Genomic DNA, 16,562 nt, shown 5'->3' with positions numbered 1-16,562 from the left:
CAACGCGGCTCTTCTTCATGACAAAATCCGTTACAGCTGAAACGTTTTTCCATAAAATGAATTTTAATAACTATTAAACTTTGGTCTGCTACTTGTTTTATGGCTAAGCCCACCCTCTATGGGTACTAATTTAGGTACAATGACAAACTAAATACATACATTTTTCAAAGGGAAGGGAGGAAAGAAGGGAAAGCAAAAGGACAACGGAGTCACCGGCGAACACAATCAAGAACAACTTTGATGAGAAACGAGAAAAAGAGCAAGTAACCTCCCCCCCCCCCCCCCCCCCCCCCCCCCATTCAAGACTCACTTCCCTTCTAAGACCCTCGTTTCTCTTAGATTTTCGGTTCATAGCCTCTGTGGATTTACCCCCATTTTACGACTCCCTCCTTTTTAAGACCTGAATTTTTTAAGATTTAAATTAAAAAAAAATTTTTTTAAGAACATCTGATTTATAAATATTTCTTCACTTAGCCGTACGTACACATTCTTTGTAGTCTCTTAGATGTGTAAGACTGTACTGATGAAAAGCAAGAGTCAAAGCAATAGAGCAAAGAAACAGACACACCAAAACTCTCTTCTTGGTTGAGTTTGCATTCTACTTTTCTTTGACGGAGCAAACCTAAAACCCGAAGCAAAATGTTTATCTCTTCATCATTATTATAGTTATATGAAGTCTTATATCGCGCGCGTATCTCCAGACTCGGACTCAAGGCGCAGGGATCTATTTATGCCGTGTGAGATGGAATTTTTGAGTCACTTGAGAAAAAGTGACTCTATGTAATCGGTCAGTGTTAGTCTGTCCGGCCGGCCGTCCGGCCGGCCGTCCGTAGACACCACCTTAACGTTGGACTTTTCTCGGAAACTATCAAAGCGATCGGGCTCATATTTTGTTTAGTCGTGACCTCCAATGACCTCTACACTTTAACGATGGTTTCGTTGACCTTTGACCTTTTTCAAGGTCACAGGTCAGCGTCAAAGGAAAAATTAGACATTTTATATCTTTTCTCGGAAACTATCAAAGCGATCGGGCTCATATTTTGTTTAGTCGTGACCTCCAATGACCTCTACACTTTAACGATGGTTTCGTTGACCTTTGACCTTTTTCAAAGTCACAGGTCAGCGTCAAAGGAAAAATTAGACATTTTATATCTTTGACAAAGTTCATCGGATGTGATTGAAACTTTGTAGGATTATTCTTTACATCAAAGTATTTACATCTGTAGCCTTTTACGAACGTTATCAGAAAAACAAGGGAGATAACTAGCCTTTTCTGTTCGGCAACACACAACTTAACGTTGGGCTTTTCTCGGAAACTATAAAAGTGACCGGGCTCAAATTTTATGTGAACGTGACTCATTGTGTTGTGAATAGCAATTTCTTCCTGTCCATCTGATGCCTCATATAATATTCAGAACTGCGAAAGTGACTCGATCGAGCGTTTGCTCTTCTTGTTTACACAATATATCACGCATTCACATCGGCCAGCAAATCGCAGCCATTTCGGCGCATATCCTACTTTTCACGGCCTATTATTCCAAGTCACACGGGTATTTTGGTGGACATTTTTTTTATCTATGCCTATACAATTTTGCCAGGAAAGACCCTTTTGTCAATCGTGGGATCTTTAACGTGCACACCCCAATGTAGTGTACACGAAGGGACCTCGGTTTTTCGTCTCATTCGAAAGACTAGCACTTGAACCCACCACCTAGGTTAGGAAAGGGGGGAGAAAATTGCTAACGCCCTGACCCAGGGTCGAACTCGCAACCTCTCGCTTCCGAGCGCAAGTGAGTTACCACTCGGCCACCCAATTAATCTGATGTGTATCTTGTTCGTCCCATCAAACTCAATTTTTCAGATTTGTTGAGGTCTTAAAAGGGGGGTTCCGCTGTAGCGAGTAGAGAATAGCGTTGCACGCACCCTGTTCTGCACGATGTGCCTGATGACGGCTTCCACCTGGAAGGGGATGTCCTTCTTGGTCCGCAGGTAGTCGTTCTCCCTGTACAGCAGCATCATGTAGGTCAGGAACTCCTCCCAGTCCACGTAGCCGTCACATGACGTGTCCAGCTGAATGACGTAGAAAAAACAACCGTATGTTCAAATCTGCATTCATTTAGGCTACTTAAACCTTCTCCACCCGCTTAACCGCTGTCTTCTCGGTACAATCGAGTCAATTCACGGAACAGATCCCGTAATCCATGTCAGAGGTTGGTAGGTTATAGAAACACGAAAATACCCAGCATATGCTTCCCCAAAAAGCGGCACATGGCTGCCTAAATGGTGGGGTGAGAACGGCCATACACGTAAAAGATCGTGAGAGTTTCAGCCGATCAACAAAGAGGAAGAAGAATTAGCAACGTACCTTCGTGAAGAGTTTCTCCAGGTAGTCATTATACTCGTATACAACGTACCTTAGTGAAGAGTTTCTCCAGGTAGTCATTATACTCGTACCCAACGTACCTTTGTGAAGAGTTTCTCCAGGTAGTCATTATACTCGTACGTCCCCAGCACCTTGGCCACCACGTCCTGGAACTCCTTGAGGTTCATGCAGCCCGGAACGCGCTTGACAATCTTGTCGGGCCGGCATGGGCCCTGGGTGATGCGGATGTCCGCAGGCTTGTGCTTGTCGAACTCCTCCTGAAGCTCCTCCAGGTGCTGGAGCTTCATCTGCTCCTCCAGCCGGACCATCGGGCTGTTCTCCTTGTCGAAGCTGTAGAGAGACAAGTAAAACTTGATAGCCATTGAGAGAACATAATGCGACCTTTGGTGTTATTTGGCACAGATCAGAGTGAGAAAACAAGCAAAGTTTGCAAACCTATTGTCTGTCTGTCTGTCTGTCTGTCTGTCTGTCTGTCTGTCTGTCTCTCTCTCTCTCGCACTCTCTCTCTCTCGCACTCTCTCTCTTTCTCTCTCAGGCGGAGAATCTTTCTAACTCGGTGTTCGCATGTTACCAGCTTTGTAACATATGCAAATTACAGTCTACCAAATGTGCACCAGTTGTTAAATCTTATGCCCAGCAGTTAGTGTCGCGATGTAAGTGTGAACAACGGCATCACCTCTTCACGTTATGCTCGCCCTCAAAGGAGCTATTCGACGGCAATACTACACGTCGAGAAGCATGAGAATTTGAAGATATGCACTTACAACCACATAAAATGCCAAGGCCGGGAGATTAGAAGATTGTCGAGCTGACATACTGACAGTCCAGACAAGCAGACAGGAAAAAAACACCCAGACAGACAGAGAGACAGACAAATAGACAGACAGACAGACAGACAGACAGGCAGGTAGATATAGGCAGGCAGGCAGAGACAGAGTGACATAATTATTATAGGCATGCATGCACGCAGGCAGGCAGAGACAGAGAGACATATAGGCAGGCATGCATGCATTCAGACAGACAGGTAGGCAGACAGGTAGGCAGACAGATAGACAGACAGACAGACAGACAGACGGACAGACAGACAGACAGACTGCAGATAAATATATTGTCATCTTGTGTCTTTGCATATATCGTACACGCAAACTGTATCACTGCAAAGTGGCTTTCCCTCAGATGAAGAAAACATATGTTTAGTACCCCATCCCCCATTCCCCTTGCATTTTCCTCCTCTCACCACTGAGTGAACTCCCACTGATTATACTTATCGATTACTGCAGAGAACGGTATACCAATTATCTATTCATGCAATCAGCACTGCACACGACCCAGCACGCACAAAGCTACGCTAGGTAAACAATATACACCATTGATCAATGAAATCATTGTACCGTCCACTGAAACTAAACAGAGCACTTTTCCAATGTTGATATTAGAGAGGCATCAAAGCAGTTCTAGGGTGGGGGTGGGGGGGGGGGGGGGGATACAGGGGATTAAGATAATGTGTGATACCGGCGTTACGTTCCACCTCAGCGAAACCAAAGCATGGGTACATTGCGCTAGTTTTTACATTTAGTCAAGTTTTAGAGGGGGAATCGAGACGAGGGTCGTGGTGTATGTGTGTGTGTGTGTGTGTGTGTGTGTGTGTGTGTAGAGCGATTCAGAGAAAACTACTGGACCGATCTTCATGAAACGTGACATGAAAGATCCTGAGTATGGTATCTCCAGACATTTTTTTGTCATTTTTTTGATAAATAGCTTTGATGACGTCATATCCGGCTTTTCGTGAAAGTTGAGGCGGCACTGTCACGCTCTCATTTTTCAACCAAATTGGTTGAAATTTAGGTCAAGTAATCTTCGACGAAGCCCGGACTTTGGTATTGCATTTCAGCTTGGAGGCTTAAAAATTAATTAATGAGTTTGCTCATTAAAGTTGTCATTAAAATCGATTTTTCGCAAACAGATTTAAAATTGATTGCATCGTATTCTTCATCATATTCTGAATCTAAAAATATATACATATGTCATGTTTACTCTTAAAATGTGATCACAATTAACAAAAATAGAGTAATTAGTCTTACGATAAAAATGTAAGAAATCGATCCAAAAAATGATTTCATCTTATTCTTTATCATTTCCTGATTCCAAAAACATATAGATATGATAGGTTGTATTCAAAACAAGCTCCGAAAGTTAACAAGAATACAGAAAAGCGCGCTTTCCTGCTTAGCACAACACGCTACCGCGCTATTCTGGCGTGTTAATTTCACTGCGTTTTGCACGTGGAAGGTGAGCGATTTCCTTCTCGCAGGGATTGACGAAGCTGTACTGTCTTGGTGAAAAACTACAGTGCGTTCAGTTTCATTCCGTGAGTTCGACAGCTTGACAAAATGTAGTAATTTCGCCTTACGCGACTTGTTTTTACTGTGGTGTATATCAATATATATATAGGATTCGGTATTTGGACATTTTTTTCCTGTTTTGATCTCGTGTGTGCTTTCTGTTTGTTCTGAGCCTCTGTCGTTATCGTGTTGTTGGTGTGTGTGTGTGTGTGTGTGTGTGTGTGTGTGTGTGTGTGTGTGTGTGTGTGTGTGTGTGTGTGTGTGTGTGTGTGTGTGTGTGTGTGTTGTAATTGCAACTTGGTTTTTCGTGTACTCCCCTCCAGGTCTATATCTCTCTGTTTCTCTCTGTCTCTGTATCTTTGACACACAGCAACATGTATAATATACCACCATCACTACCACCGCAACCACCACCACCAGCAACAACAACAACTACTACAACAACGGCTTCGAACCTACAGTCACGTTTTTATTTTTATTTTGAAGAAACCGGATACTACAACAACAAATAGGACAGATTCCGCATACCAAGAAACCATAATCATGATGTAATTATGGGTCTTCACACTGCAATCCTATTTTGCAACTCGAAAATTCCGGTAATTGGCATAATTATACTGCCCCGGTCTGAAAATATAATATGTGGATTGTATGTGTTTCGTATTGCGTGAAAGGAATTCGGGCCTATCTTTTCCAAACGAAAGGGATGAACCTGCCTTTTTAAAATAACTTTTGTTTTTATAAAGTAGTTATATCGATATGCGAATGATGTGAAATCCGTGTTTTATCACCGGCCTAGATTGATAATTGTCATTTTTACTGCGACTGTTGCTGGTTGTTGTTGTTGTTGTTGTTGTTGTTGTTGTTGTTGTTGTTGTTGTTGTTGTAGTAGTTGTTGTTGTTGGCCTTGTATACACTAGCGTACAGTACAGAATAAAAATAATTAAGCAACTGCCTGACAGCCGCAACAATACTTACTCTTCATACTGTTGTGTACTGCTTAAATCCATGAAGAATATGGCTTATCCACAGAAGACACACACATACACATAGGCCTACAATCCGACATGCACAAGAACACTGTACTTTCAAGACTTCAACCACGTCAGTTTCACCCAGCCACAGTTACGATGTAATTGACATGCCTGACGCGGACACCAAACAACATGTCACTTGAAAGTAGTCAGTTTCACACGCACACACGCTGGAACCCGGTTCCAATATATAGATATCCCTTTACAGTTCAACAGAGGTTCAAACAACAGACCGACACAGGGCGAACAGTTGTCAAACTGTGGCTGACTCTATAATCTTATACTGAGCCTTTACCGGCCCAAACAAATCCATTATTGCGGCAGCGTGGTATCCTTTACTTTACTGTGAGGGGATCGTTTCCTCTGCCCAATAACTGCCTTTAATGAATCCGTGAATTTCTATTTTTGAGTTATGAAATCCTTATCTTTTCAACCGAATAAGCTTAGGTGTATGTTCGAGTAAGCTTATGTGTATGTTGAAACAGTTTGTGGTGGTGTTTTTTTTTTTTATATTTAGTCAAGTTTTGACTAAATATTTTAACATCGAGGGGGAATCGAAACGAGGGTCGTGGTGTATGTGTGTGTGTGCGTGTGTGCGTGTGTGTGTGTGTGTAGAGCGATTCAGACTAAACTACTGGACCGATCTTTATGAAATTTGACATGAGAGTTCCTGGGTATGAAATCCCCGAACGTTTTTTTCATTTTTTTGATAAATGTCTTTGATGACGTCATATCCGGCTTTTCGTGAAAGTTGAGGCGGCACTGTCACGCCCTCATTTTTCAACCAAATTGGTTCAAATTTTGGTCAAGTAATGTTCGACGAAGCCCGGACTTCGGTATTGCATTTCAGCGTGGTGGCTTAAAAATTAATTAATGACTTTGGTCATTAAAAATTGGAAAATTGTAAAAAAAAATAAAAATTTATAAAACGATCCAAATTTACGTTTATCTTATTCTCCATCATTTGCTGATTCCAAAAACATATAAATATGTTATATTCGGATTAAAAACAAGCTCTGAAAATTAAATATATAAAAATTATTATCAAAATTAAATTGTCGAAATCAATTTAAAAACACTTTCATCTTATTCCTTGTCGGTTCCTGATTCCAAAAACATATAGATATGAAATGTTTGGATTAAAAACACGCTCAGAAAGTTAAAACAAAGAGAGGTACAGAAAAGCGTGCTATCCTTCTTAGCGCAACTACTACCCCGCTCTTCTTGTCAATTTCACTGCCTTTGCCATGAGCGGTGGCCTGACGATGCTACGAGTAAAATGGCATTGCGTTCAGTTTCATTCTGTGAGTTCGACAGCTACTTGACTAAATATTGTATTTTCGCCTTACGCGACTTGTCTTCTTTTTCATGTACCCCTATTGGGTTTGCTGAAATAAATTCTTTGCCTTGCCTTGTTAAAAGTCGTTTTCGTTAAAGAACCTACTGGTGTATGTCTTACACACCGAGTAAATACCCTTATAAATTTCCTCTGTACGCAAGCTGCCATCGGTTAGACAGTTGTACAACTTTAAAAGTATGTAGCTTTTCAGGGTGAGTAGTGCAATGCTGTGGAAGGAACTGCATTTGCCAAGATTGAAAATTAAGACTGCGCGAAAACCACTCTCACTCCTGTTTGACGCTTGTTTGAATAACACGTACAAATCAAGGTTTGTGACACTGGATGCCTAAATAATTGATTATATTCCAGCAAATTGACAAACTAATACTGTCATTGTTAAAACCGAACTGAAAACCTGATACCCCTATTCAAAATAACAAAAGAAATGACTTCAAGAATGATCATCCGAATGATGCAACTTGATTGGCAAGGCTTGGAATTACTTGGAGAAAGAAAGGACTTCGGCCTACATGATTAGGCCTATCCAAGAATTGACTGCGAGGCGTGATACTTAAAAAACCACAAAGGATTCACTGACTTCTGAGAGTAACCAGAAAAATTCAGTGAATGTATACCAGCAGAGGGACCGTACCTTTCAAAATCCCCGTTTCTCGTAATGAAAATCCCCGCACAAAAGAAACGCACCACTAGCTGAACCAAACTGACGCTCAGTGGTAGAGATAAGCTGAGTCTTTTACTCTCGGATTCATTGTGAGAACCACAAATGAAAAACCGACTTTCAGACTAGCAGAAGGCACTATAACGACTAGGTAGATAGTAAGTACATACAGCCTTCTGGCATGCAGAAAATTATTTACATGTGTATATATGTATATACGATTAGAGTAGTCCCTCTCTGGGCGTGCGTGGGCTGGTTGAAAAGAAGCTAGTTTGTATTGCTTATGCCATAACCCTCGTAAAATAAATTTTGATTTGCTTTGATTTGCTTTGATTTGATTTGATTTGATTTGATTTGATCTGTCTCTCTCTCTCTCTCTGTTTTATAGAAACCCAAGTTTACACAAGTTTTCTATGCTTATGGCATCGGTGAATGAAGGTATTGTTCGAAAGTTGTCAGTTTATGTGTACAAAGCATTTCGGCTACGTAGTGTTGTTATGTCTTAGTTCATGTAAGCCTACGATATATTTTATTTGAAATGTAATGTCTTAGTTCGTGTATGATTTATTTCATTTGATTTGTGTGCAAATGTCATTATGTCATTGCATATAATTATGTTCACCCCTCATAAGGGGCTATGGCCTAAATGAGTAAACAATCCAATCCAATCTCTCTCTCTCTCTCTCTCTCTCTCTCTCTCTCTCTCTCTCTCTCTCTCTCTCTCTCTCTCTCTCTCTCTCTCTGCGTGTTGCAAAATGCAGATTTTCCTGCGAAGCAGGCACGAGTCAGGGGCGGGTCACATCAGTTTTAAGGGGGGGTTTCCAAATTTCTTTTAGGGACAATTCGATGACGCGAAGCGTTCTAACCTCTTAGGGGGGTCCGGGGGCATGCTCCCCCGGAAAATGTTGATATAAATAAGGAAAATGGAACAATCCGGTGCAATCTGAGGGGGAGAGAGAGAGAGAGAGAGAGAGAGAGAGAGAGAGAGAGAGAGAGAGAGAGAGAGAGAAAGAGAGAGAGAGATCTAGAGAGAGAGAGAGAGAGAGAGAGAGAAACAGAGAGAGAGACAGAGAGAAAGAGAGGCAGACAGACAGACAGACAGAGAGAAAGAGAAAGAGAGAGAGAGGGAGATAGAGAAAGAGAGAGAGAGAGAGACAGACAGAGAGAGAGACTGAAAGAGAGAGAGAGAGACACAGAGAGACACAGAGAGAGAGAGAGAGAGAGAGAGAGACAGACAGACAGACAGACATACTGACAGAGAGAGAGACAGAGAGACAGAGAGACAGAGAGAGACAGAGAGAGACAGAGACAGAGACAGAGACAGAGGGACAGACATACAGACAGACATACAGACAGACAGACGCATAAGAACACAGAGTTGCGCGCACGCACGCACACACACACACACACACACACACACACACACACACACACACATACATTCTCACCCCCGTCTCGTTTTAGTTTTGTTATAATTTAATTGTGTTGAATTGTCGTTTCTATCTGTTCGAGGTAATGAAGCATTATTGCCCTTTACTGTATTGCAGTATATTGTGAATCCTGTTTTACTTCATGCCACTCTTCGGCCACGTCTTACTGCCAAAGTATTTCCTTGCAAATATACATACAATAAAGTCTAACAATGAACATTCAGAGATAATTCCATAGTGGTCTCATATGCACAGCAGCTAAAAAGCGTGTCAAAGCAATCGACATCAATGCCTTTCAGTTGCTTCTCAGTGCTTTACCGAAGCAATGAAAGCGAGTAGACTGATTTCAGTTCGCGTTGAAATCAATACCTTCATTACCTAGGTGCACACACACATAAACACAAAGCACGGTAAACTGAAAGCATGGTTTGGACGGATGAAAACTAACCCAGAGTACCTACACCCAGGCTTGGCAAACTACTTTTTGTGAAGTAAATACTTGGCATGCAGATGAATAAAGAATGTGTGTCTCTCCTCAGTCGCAAACAAAGCTGAAAAGGTGGACGCCTGATGAGAAGGGGGACATGACTGACACACATAAGAACGGACACAGGCAGACATACAAGCACACAGACAGACACACATACACACACACACACATAACTGAACAAGTACATGAACCCATTTTTTTGCTGTGCTTCACCTGGTTGAAGTAATATATCTTATATTTTTGTCCATCCACAAATGCATGTTTGACTACCAGAACTATGCTTTGAGGAATAGCCCTCTCCTCGTGATGATAAAACTAAGGTAGCAAATGCACACTGGACAAACCGTCACTTTTTAAATCAAACCATATCAAATGGAATGGAAACCAAAGTATGCATCTGTGTCTTCACTCTTGAAAGAATAAAGTGTCAGTGAGACAGAAGTCTTTTCACAATAAATGTCAACAAAATATATATAAATATGGTCAACTTTGATTTTCTCAGCGTGGGTTTAGGCTGTTGGTGCTTTCAACAAGATTGATATCGTCACACGATGAAAAGGCGACTCGAAGGTTCAACAGGACATGAGTTTTCTCAGCGCAGCAAATGAATTGCAGGGCAGTAAATTTCCTGGATCAGTAATGGACTGCACTGGGGGTCTTTAAGTGCGAGAACGTGTTTGGTGCATAGAGCATTTGCAGAAAAATAGTGCTTGTGTTTGCGAGTGAACTAAATTACGGAAGGCTTTTATAGCTGCTTAATATGGACGAATACATGTAGGCTTATTGGCTTGTAACGTCGTGTTAATAACTACGTTGAGAAGGATTTTTATCAATCGCATTCTTTGCCGTAGTCTCTTTGTTCTGATGTATGTTTGGTTTCGTTGCATAAACAAAGTTATTTGCTGTTCTTGCAGACTTTTTAGTAATGAAAGCTACTTGTCAAATTATTAAGGTGGACGCTCCAGGGACTAACATGTCGCTGATTTAAATTCGCTGAACATATCAAAGAACCACAGATGGAGACAATAAGACGGCAACTAAGGAAAATCCAACAACGGCGGCGATGACGATGACAACGACAACTACAGATTAGAAGAAAGGAACTGAGACAAAAAGAATAAGTACAAAGAGAAGAAGAAACAAGTCGCGTAAGACGAAATTACTACATTTAGTGAAGCTGTGGAACTCACAGAATGAAACTGAACGCACTGCATTTTTTCACAATGACCGTAGTCCGCCGCTAGTGCAAAGGCAGTCAAAATGACGAGCCTGTTTAGCGCGGTAGCGGTTGCGCTGTGCTGCACAGCACGCTTTACTGTACCTCTCTTCGTTTTAACTTTCTGAGCGTGTTTTTAATCCAAACATATCATATCTATATGTTTTTGGAATCAAGAACCAACAAGGAATAAGATGAAATTGTTTTTAAAACGATTTCGGAAATTTATTTTTTAATCATAATTTTTATATTTTTAATTTTCAGAGCTTGTTTTTAATCCAAATATAACATATTTATATGTTTTTGGAATCAGAACATGATGAAGAATAAAATAAAAGTAATTTTGGATCGTTTTATAAAAAAAATAATTTTAATTACAATTTTCAGATTTTTAATGACCAAAGTCATTAATTAATTTTTAAGCCTACATGCTGAAATGCAATACCGAAGTCCGGCCTTCGTCGAAAATTGCTTGGCCAAAATTTCAATCAATTTGATTGAAAAATGAAGGTGTGACAGTGCCGCCTCAACTTTTACAAAAAGCCGGATATGACGTCATAAAAGACATTTATCGAAAAAATGAAAAAAAGTCTGGGGATATCATACCCAGGAACTCTCATGTACAATTTCATAAAGATCGGTACAGTAGTTTACTCTGAATCGCTCTACACACACACACACGCACAGACACACACAGACACACACACAGACACACACACAGACACAGACAGACAGACAGACAGACAGACAGACACACACACACACACACACACACACACACACACACACACACACACACACATACACCACGACCCTCGTCTCGATTTCCCCTCTATGTTAAAACATTTAGTCAAAACTTGACTTAATGTAAAAACAAAGCACACATGCTGCGATGTTAAGCTAAGTTGTGTTTACAAATTGTTTGTGTGTGCACTTAAAAGACCGTTGGGTCGTTATATTTGTGATTGTAACGTAGTGTTTTGTCAATAACAAACGTTCCAACAACGTACCTTTCTTGTGTTTTGATTGCGATGTTACGTTTCAGTTCTCTTGGGGAAAATGCCCAACCTTAATAACAGCACTTTCACTGATCGTACAAATCTGTTACGGGAACAGAAGACCGACAGTTTCGCCAAGTGAATATTATCCCAGAAACAAGACGGGACAGCAAACTTTGATAAAAGACCAAAAAAAGTGAGATAACACAGTCGAAAACAAGATGTTATCCCAGAAAGCTAATTCCCCAAAGATCAGTTCTCAACCCAAGTTACGGCACCGGGTCGCACGTTGTTGGCTTATTCAGGGGGAGCCACGTATAGTGATGCGTGAAATTGTTGAATGCAGTGCTTAAAAACAGACAGCGGGAAGCCGGAAGTAGTTGCTTTATAATTTCTTCCAGGCTTCATTGCACTTTGATCACAATGGTCGGCAGTGGTGTCACGGTTATAGATTTTCACCCCTGTCTTGTTTTCGTTTTGCGCTGAAATGTTAAAGTTAGCGTCCTTCCAATGCACGCAATCATGTTCCAGACCACAGACCTGTTGAAGCTTTTTTTTTATGGGGAAAGAGTATCTTTTTATTTGAACAAGCACCAAAAATCAACAGCTTTGCTGCTTACCGCGCATTAACTTCTGAGAATTTACAACTTTACTGAATTAACGAGGCACATTGCTCATCAGATTGCTGATCATATTATGTGCAGTTTCCAAATTATAATTCAGCTTAAAAAATAAATAAAAATTACGGAAAAAGCAGAGTCAAAAACGAGAATTGTACGTTATAGGTATGTATCATGCAGGTGGAGTGATGTTCTTATCCCATGGACGTCAAAGCCAGGCCAGATGTAAGATGGTGAGCCCAACGAGTATTTTCCCCGTTAAAAAATTATCCCATTACGCTTTCCATATACCTTGTATTTGTCAGCCAAATAAGATATTATATTGCTTTTTAAGAGCACGCTTATAAGCTTAGCTTGTTGTGCTCCATTTATTCTGTTGATTGTATGCGGCAATGGTTTTTTTGTGCAAGTATCTGCATACAATTGTTCTGACCAACTGTTTTCACGAGTAGAAGTGTGCCTTTGAACACTACCCCTCCACCCCTCAACCCCCATCCACCCACCCCCCACCCACTCCCCCCTCCTTAACATCACCCCTCCCCCACGCTCCATTGCACTATAAGGACAATGGGGGCCAGTGCTGACACGGTTATGATTTTCACCTCTACCCCTTGTTTTCGCTCTGCACTGGAAGAACGTCATTCGAGTACTGTTTTCTAGTAACAGGGGACTGGTATCAACACAAGGCCCTATTTTTTGTCCTCTCCAGTTAGGCGAGTCAGTCATGGAGAAGGAGAAAAAGCCGGGGAGATTGTTTCGAAACTCCCCCGAAATCGGCGTATGGCTGCCTAAATGGCGGGGTAAAAACGGTCATACACGTAAAATCCCACTATTGTAAAAAACACCACGAGAGTACATTGGAGTTTTAATACAAAGACGAAGAAGAAGAAGAAGAAGAAGACTTGGGACACGGAGGTACAAATGTGACAAAATATGAAGAGAAATTAAATCAAACATGTATATAGTGTTGAGTCGAGTGTTTCACTTTGCCGAGTCAGCCACGGAATAGCCAGGTATGTTGTGTGGGGAACATTGAATTAGGAAAGAAACTGGGAGAGACCAAACGTGGTGCGAACGAGATCGAATGTTCAAAAAGTGTCACGTTTAAAGTCTGCATCAACTTGACCATTATATTAACATTACGGCATAAAAAAGAAGAAATAGAGCATTTGTCGTTAGTTCATCTCTGGCCTTCATATTTTGGGTGGAAAATTGATTAAAATTAATTGAGGATAGTGAATGATATGTCAGATAAGGAAGGTTGAAATGCATTACAAATGTAATTAAAGTGCAATCAAAATGGCATACGACCATGCAGTCACTATTTTTTTAAAAAAATATGGTATTTGACATTTGTCCTGGAACGCGAAACGAGTAATACAGAATACAGAAGAACGTCAATCGCGTACTGGTTTTCAGTAACAGCCGGGGGACTGTAATGCACACACGGCCGCCCTATGTTAACACAATCTTTGTCAACTGAGATCAATTAAAAACACAACAACTCTGAAATGTCGAGCTCCATGAATGTAGTCACTACCTATCTCACCCAAGCCCCCCTTACGCATAACACCCAACCAGCCTTTAACCCCGAACAAGGTTACGGTAATTCGGGGTAAACATTTAGGAGAAAGCCACACAGGCACGGGAACAAGTGACCCTGGCAGGTTACAGGTTCAAACACAAAACACCGTACAGTTTCCCAAACAGCCCCAGTCAAACACAGACACTGGTGAGTGGGGACACCCACATTATACACATTATTAGCTAGACGGGCTTTGTTGGGCCCACGCGTCTATAGTTACTGCAAACAGCCCAAGTCAAACACAGACACTGGTGAGTGGGGACACCCACATTATACACATTATTAGCTAGACGGGCTTTGTTGGGCCCACGCGTCTATAGTTACTGCAAACAGCCCAAATCAAACACAGACACTGGTGAGTGGGGACACCCACATTATACACATTATTAGCTAGACGGGCTTTGTTGGGCCCAAGCGTCTATAGTTACTGCAAACAGCCCAAGTCAAACACAGACACTGGTGAGTGGGGACACCCACATTATACACAATATTAGCTAGACGGGCTTTGTTGGGCCCAAGCGTCTATAGTTACTGCAAACGGCCCAAGTCAAACACAGACACCAAGTGAGTGGGGACACCCACATTATACACATTATTAGCTAGACGGGCTTTGTTGGGCCCACGCGTCTATAGTTACTGCAAACAGCCCAAGTCAAACACAGACACCAAGTGAGTGAGGACACCCACATTATACACATTATTAGCTAGACGGGCTTTGTTGGGCCCAAGCGTCTATAGTTACTGCAAACAGCCCAAGTCAAACACAGACACCAGGTGAGTGGGGACACCCACATTATACACATTATTAGCTAGACGGGCTTTGTTGGGCCCAAGCGTCTATAGTTACTGCAAACAGCCCAAGTCAAACACAGACACCAAGTGAGTCAGTGCGGACACCCACATTATACACATTATTAGCTAGACGGGCTTTGTTGGGCCCAAGCGTCTATAGTTACTGCAAACAGCCCAAGTCAAACACAGACACTGGTGAGTGGGGACACCCACATTATACACATTATTAGCTAGACGGGCTTTGTTGGGCCCAAGCGTCTATAGTTACTGCAAACGGCCCAAGTCAAACACAGACACCAGGTGAGTGGGGACACCCACATTATACACATTATTAGCTAGACGGGCTTTGTTGGGCCCAAGCGTGTATAGTTACTGCAAACAGCTCATGTCTAAAACTATCGGGGCAGCATTTGCGGTTCGGTCCATAGTCTTTGTGCTGAAATAATCATGGAGTTTTTGTTGTTGAAGTGTATAAGGAGAAGAAAAAGACACGGGTAGCACAATGGTAATGCTTGAAGAGAAGTTTGCTGACTCAACATAACCTCAGAATATGTTTTCGAGAAGGGTCAATCGGAACAAGTTAGTGAGTAAAATGTAAACAATCCGACGGAGAAACACACAGTCTGCGTAACCGTTTTCGTAGTCGGCTTGTAAGAAACCGTGTTACGTGCACTATTAAAGAAAGGTTTCATAAACATAGGATAGAAAACATTATTAAAGAAAGGTTTCATAAGCATAAGATAGAAGAGACTCCTACAACTCAGTTAACTTTCCCTTTCAGTATACGGGAATCCACATGAACAGCAGTATCGAAGGCTTTAAATTATAGAAGTATAGATTACCTGTACACGCTCTTTGTATATTAAGACCAAAAGAAAGACGCGGATTCTCTTGACTTTTGAGAAGGAACACTCACACAGCAAGACACTTCAGTGGTTGATTGCATTAGAAATAGGTAAAATGCACCAAGATCAAGCCACCGAGAGTGAGACACAGGCCATACATATCTTTTGGTCTAGGTTATGTCTGTGTCGAAATTTAGGGAGAGATTTCAGGAACCACAAATATATAAAATACAGTTCAAGTAATTGCAGCAACTTTCTTGTTGAGAAAATAAAAAAATAACTACAAAACATCCCCAGCTCGAAACTTTCTTTCTTTCTTTATTTGGTGTTTAACGTCGTTTTCAACCACGAAGGCTATATCGCGACGGGGGAAGGGGGTAGATGGGATAGAGCCACTTGTCAATTGTTTCTTGTTCACAAAAGCACTAATCAAAAATTTGCTCCAGGGGCTGGCAACGTACCTTACTGGGAAAATGCAAGTTTCCAGTACAAAGGACTTAACATTTCTTACATACTGCTTGACTAAAATCTTTACAAAAATTGACTATATTCTATACAAGAAACACTTAACAAGGGTAAAAGGAGAAACAGAATCCGTTAGTCGCCTCTTACGACATGCTGGGGAGCATCGGGTAAATTCTTTCTCGTCCCAACCAATATGGGACTCCCCCTAACCCGCGGGGGGTCAGCTCGAGACAACAAGTTTGAAAGCAAATATGCTTAATGAAGTAAAACAAAAAGTAAACAAGTCGCGTAAGGCGAAAATACAATATTTAGTCAAGTAGCTGCCATTTTTCAGCAAGACCGTA

General features: G+C 41.5%; 2 protein-coding genes across 7 annotated transcripts in view; one reads left to right on the top strand and one right to left on the bottom strand.

The window, feature by feature from the left end:
* The window catches only part of LOC138958869 (uncharacterized), a 291,914-nt gene that overhangs the window by 472 nt on the left and 274,880 nt on the right, over positions 1–16,562 (top strand). The window lies entirely within an intron of this gene.
* LOC138958863 (cilia- and flagella-associated protein 337-like) overlaps positions 1–16,562 on the bottom strand; it is a 90,282-nt gene that overhangs the window by 27,326 nt on the left and 46,394 nt on the right. For 5 of the 6 annotated variants that reach the window (XM_070330167.1, XM_070330171.1, XM_070330169.1 and 2 more), the window contains 2 exons: positions 2,464–2,713; positions 1,924–2,070 (listed from right to left, as the gene is read on the bottom strand). In XM_070330167.1, the coding sequence (XP_070186268.1) occupies positions 1,924–2,070; positions 2,464–2,713 (397 nt within the window). Of the gene's footprint in view, positions 1–1,923; positions 2,071–2,463; positions 2,714–5,703; positions 5,819–16,562 lie in introns of those variants that run through there. The other variant, XM_070330173.1, reaches the window with a different exon arrangement.

The sequence above is a fragment of the Littorina saxatilis genome, linkage group LG2 (genome assembly GCF_037325665.1).
Source record: "Littorina saxatilis isolate snail1 linkage group LG2, US_GU_Lsax_2.0, whole genome shotgun sequence".
Lineage (NCBI taxonomy): Eukaryota > Metazoa > Mollusca > Gastropoda > Littorinimorpha > Littorinidae > Littorina > Littorina saxatilis.
The sequence above is the reverse complement of the archived record's forward strand: the minus strand, read 5'-3'. Positions and strand labels throughout refer to the sequence as shown.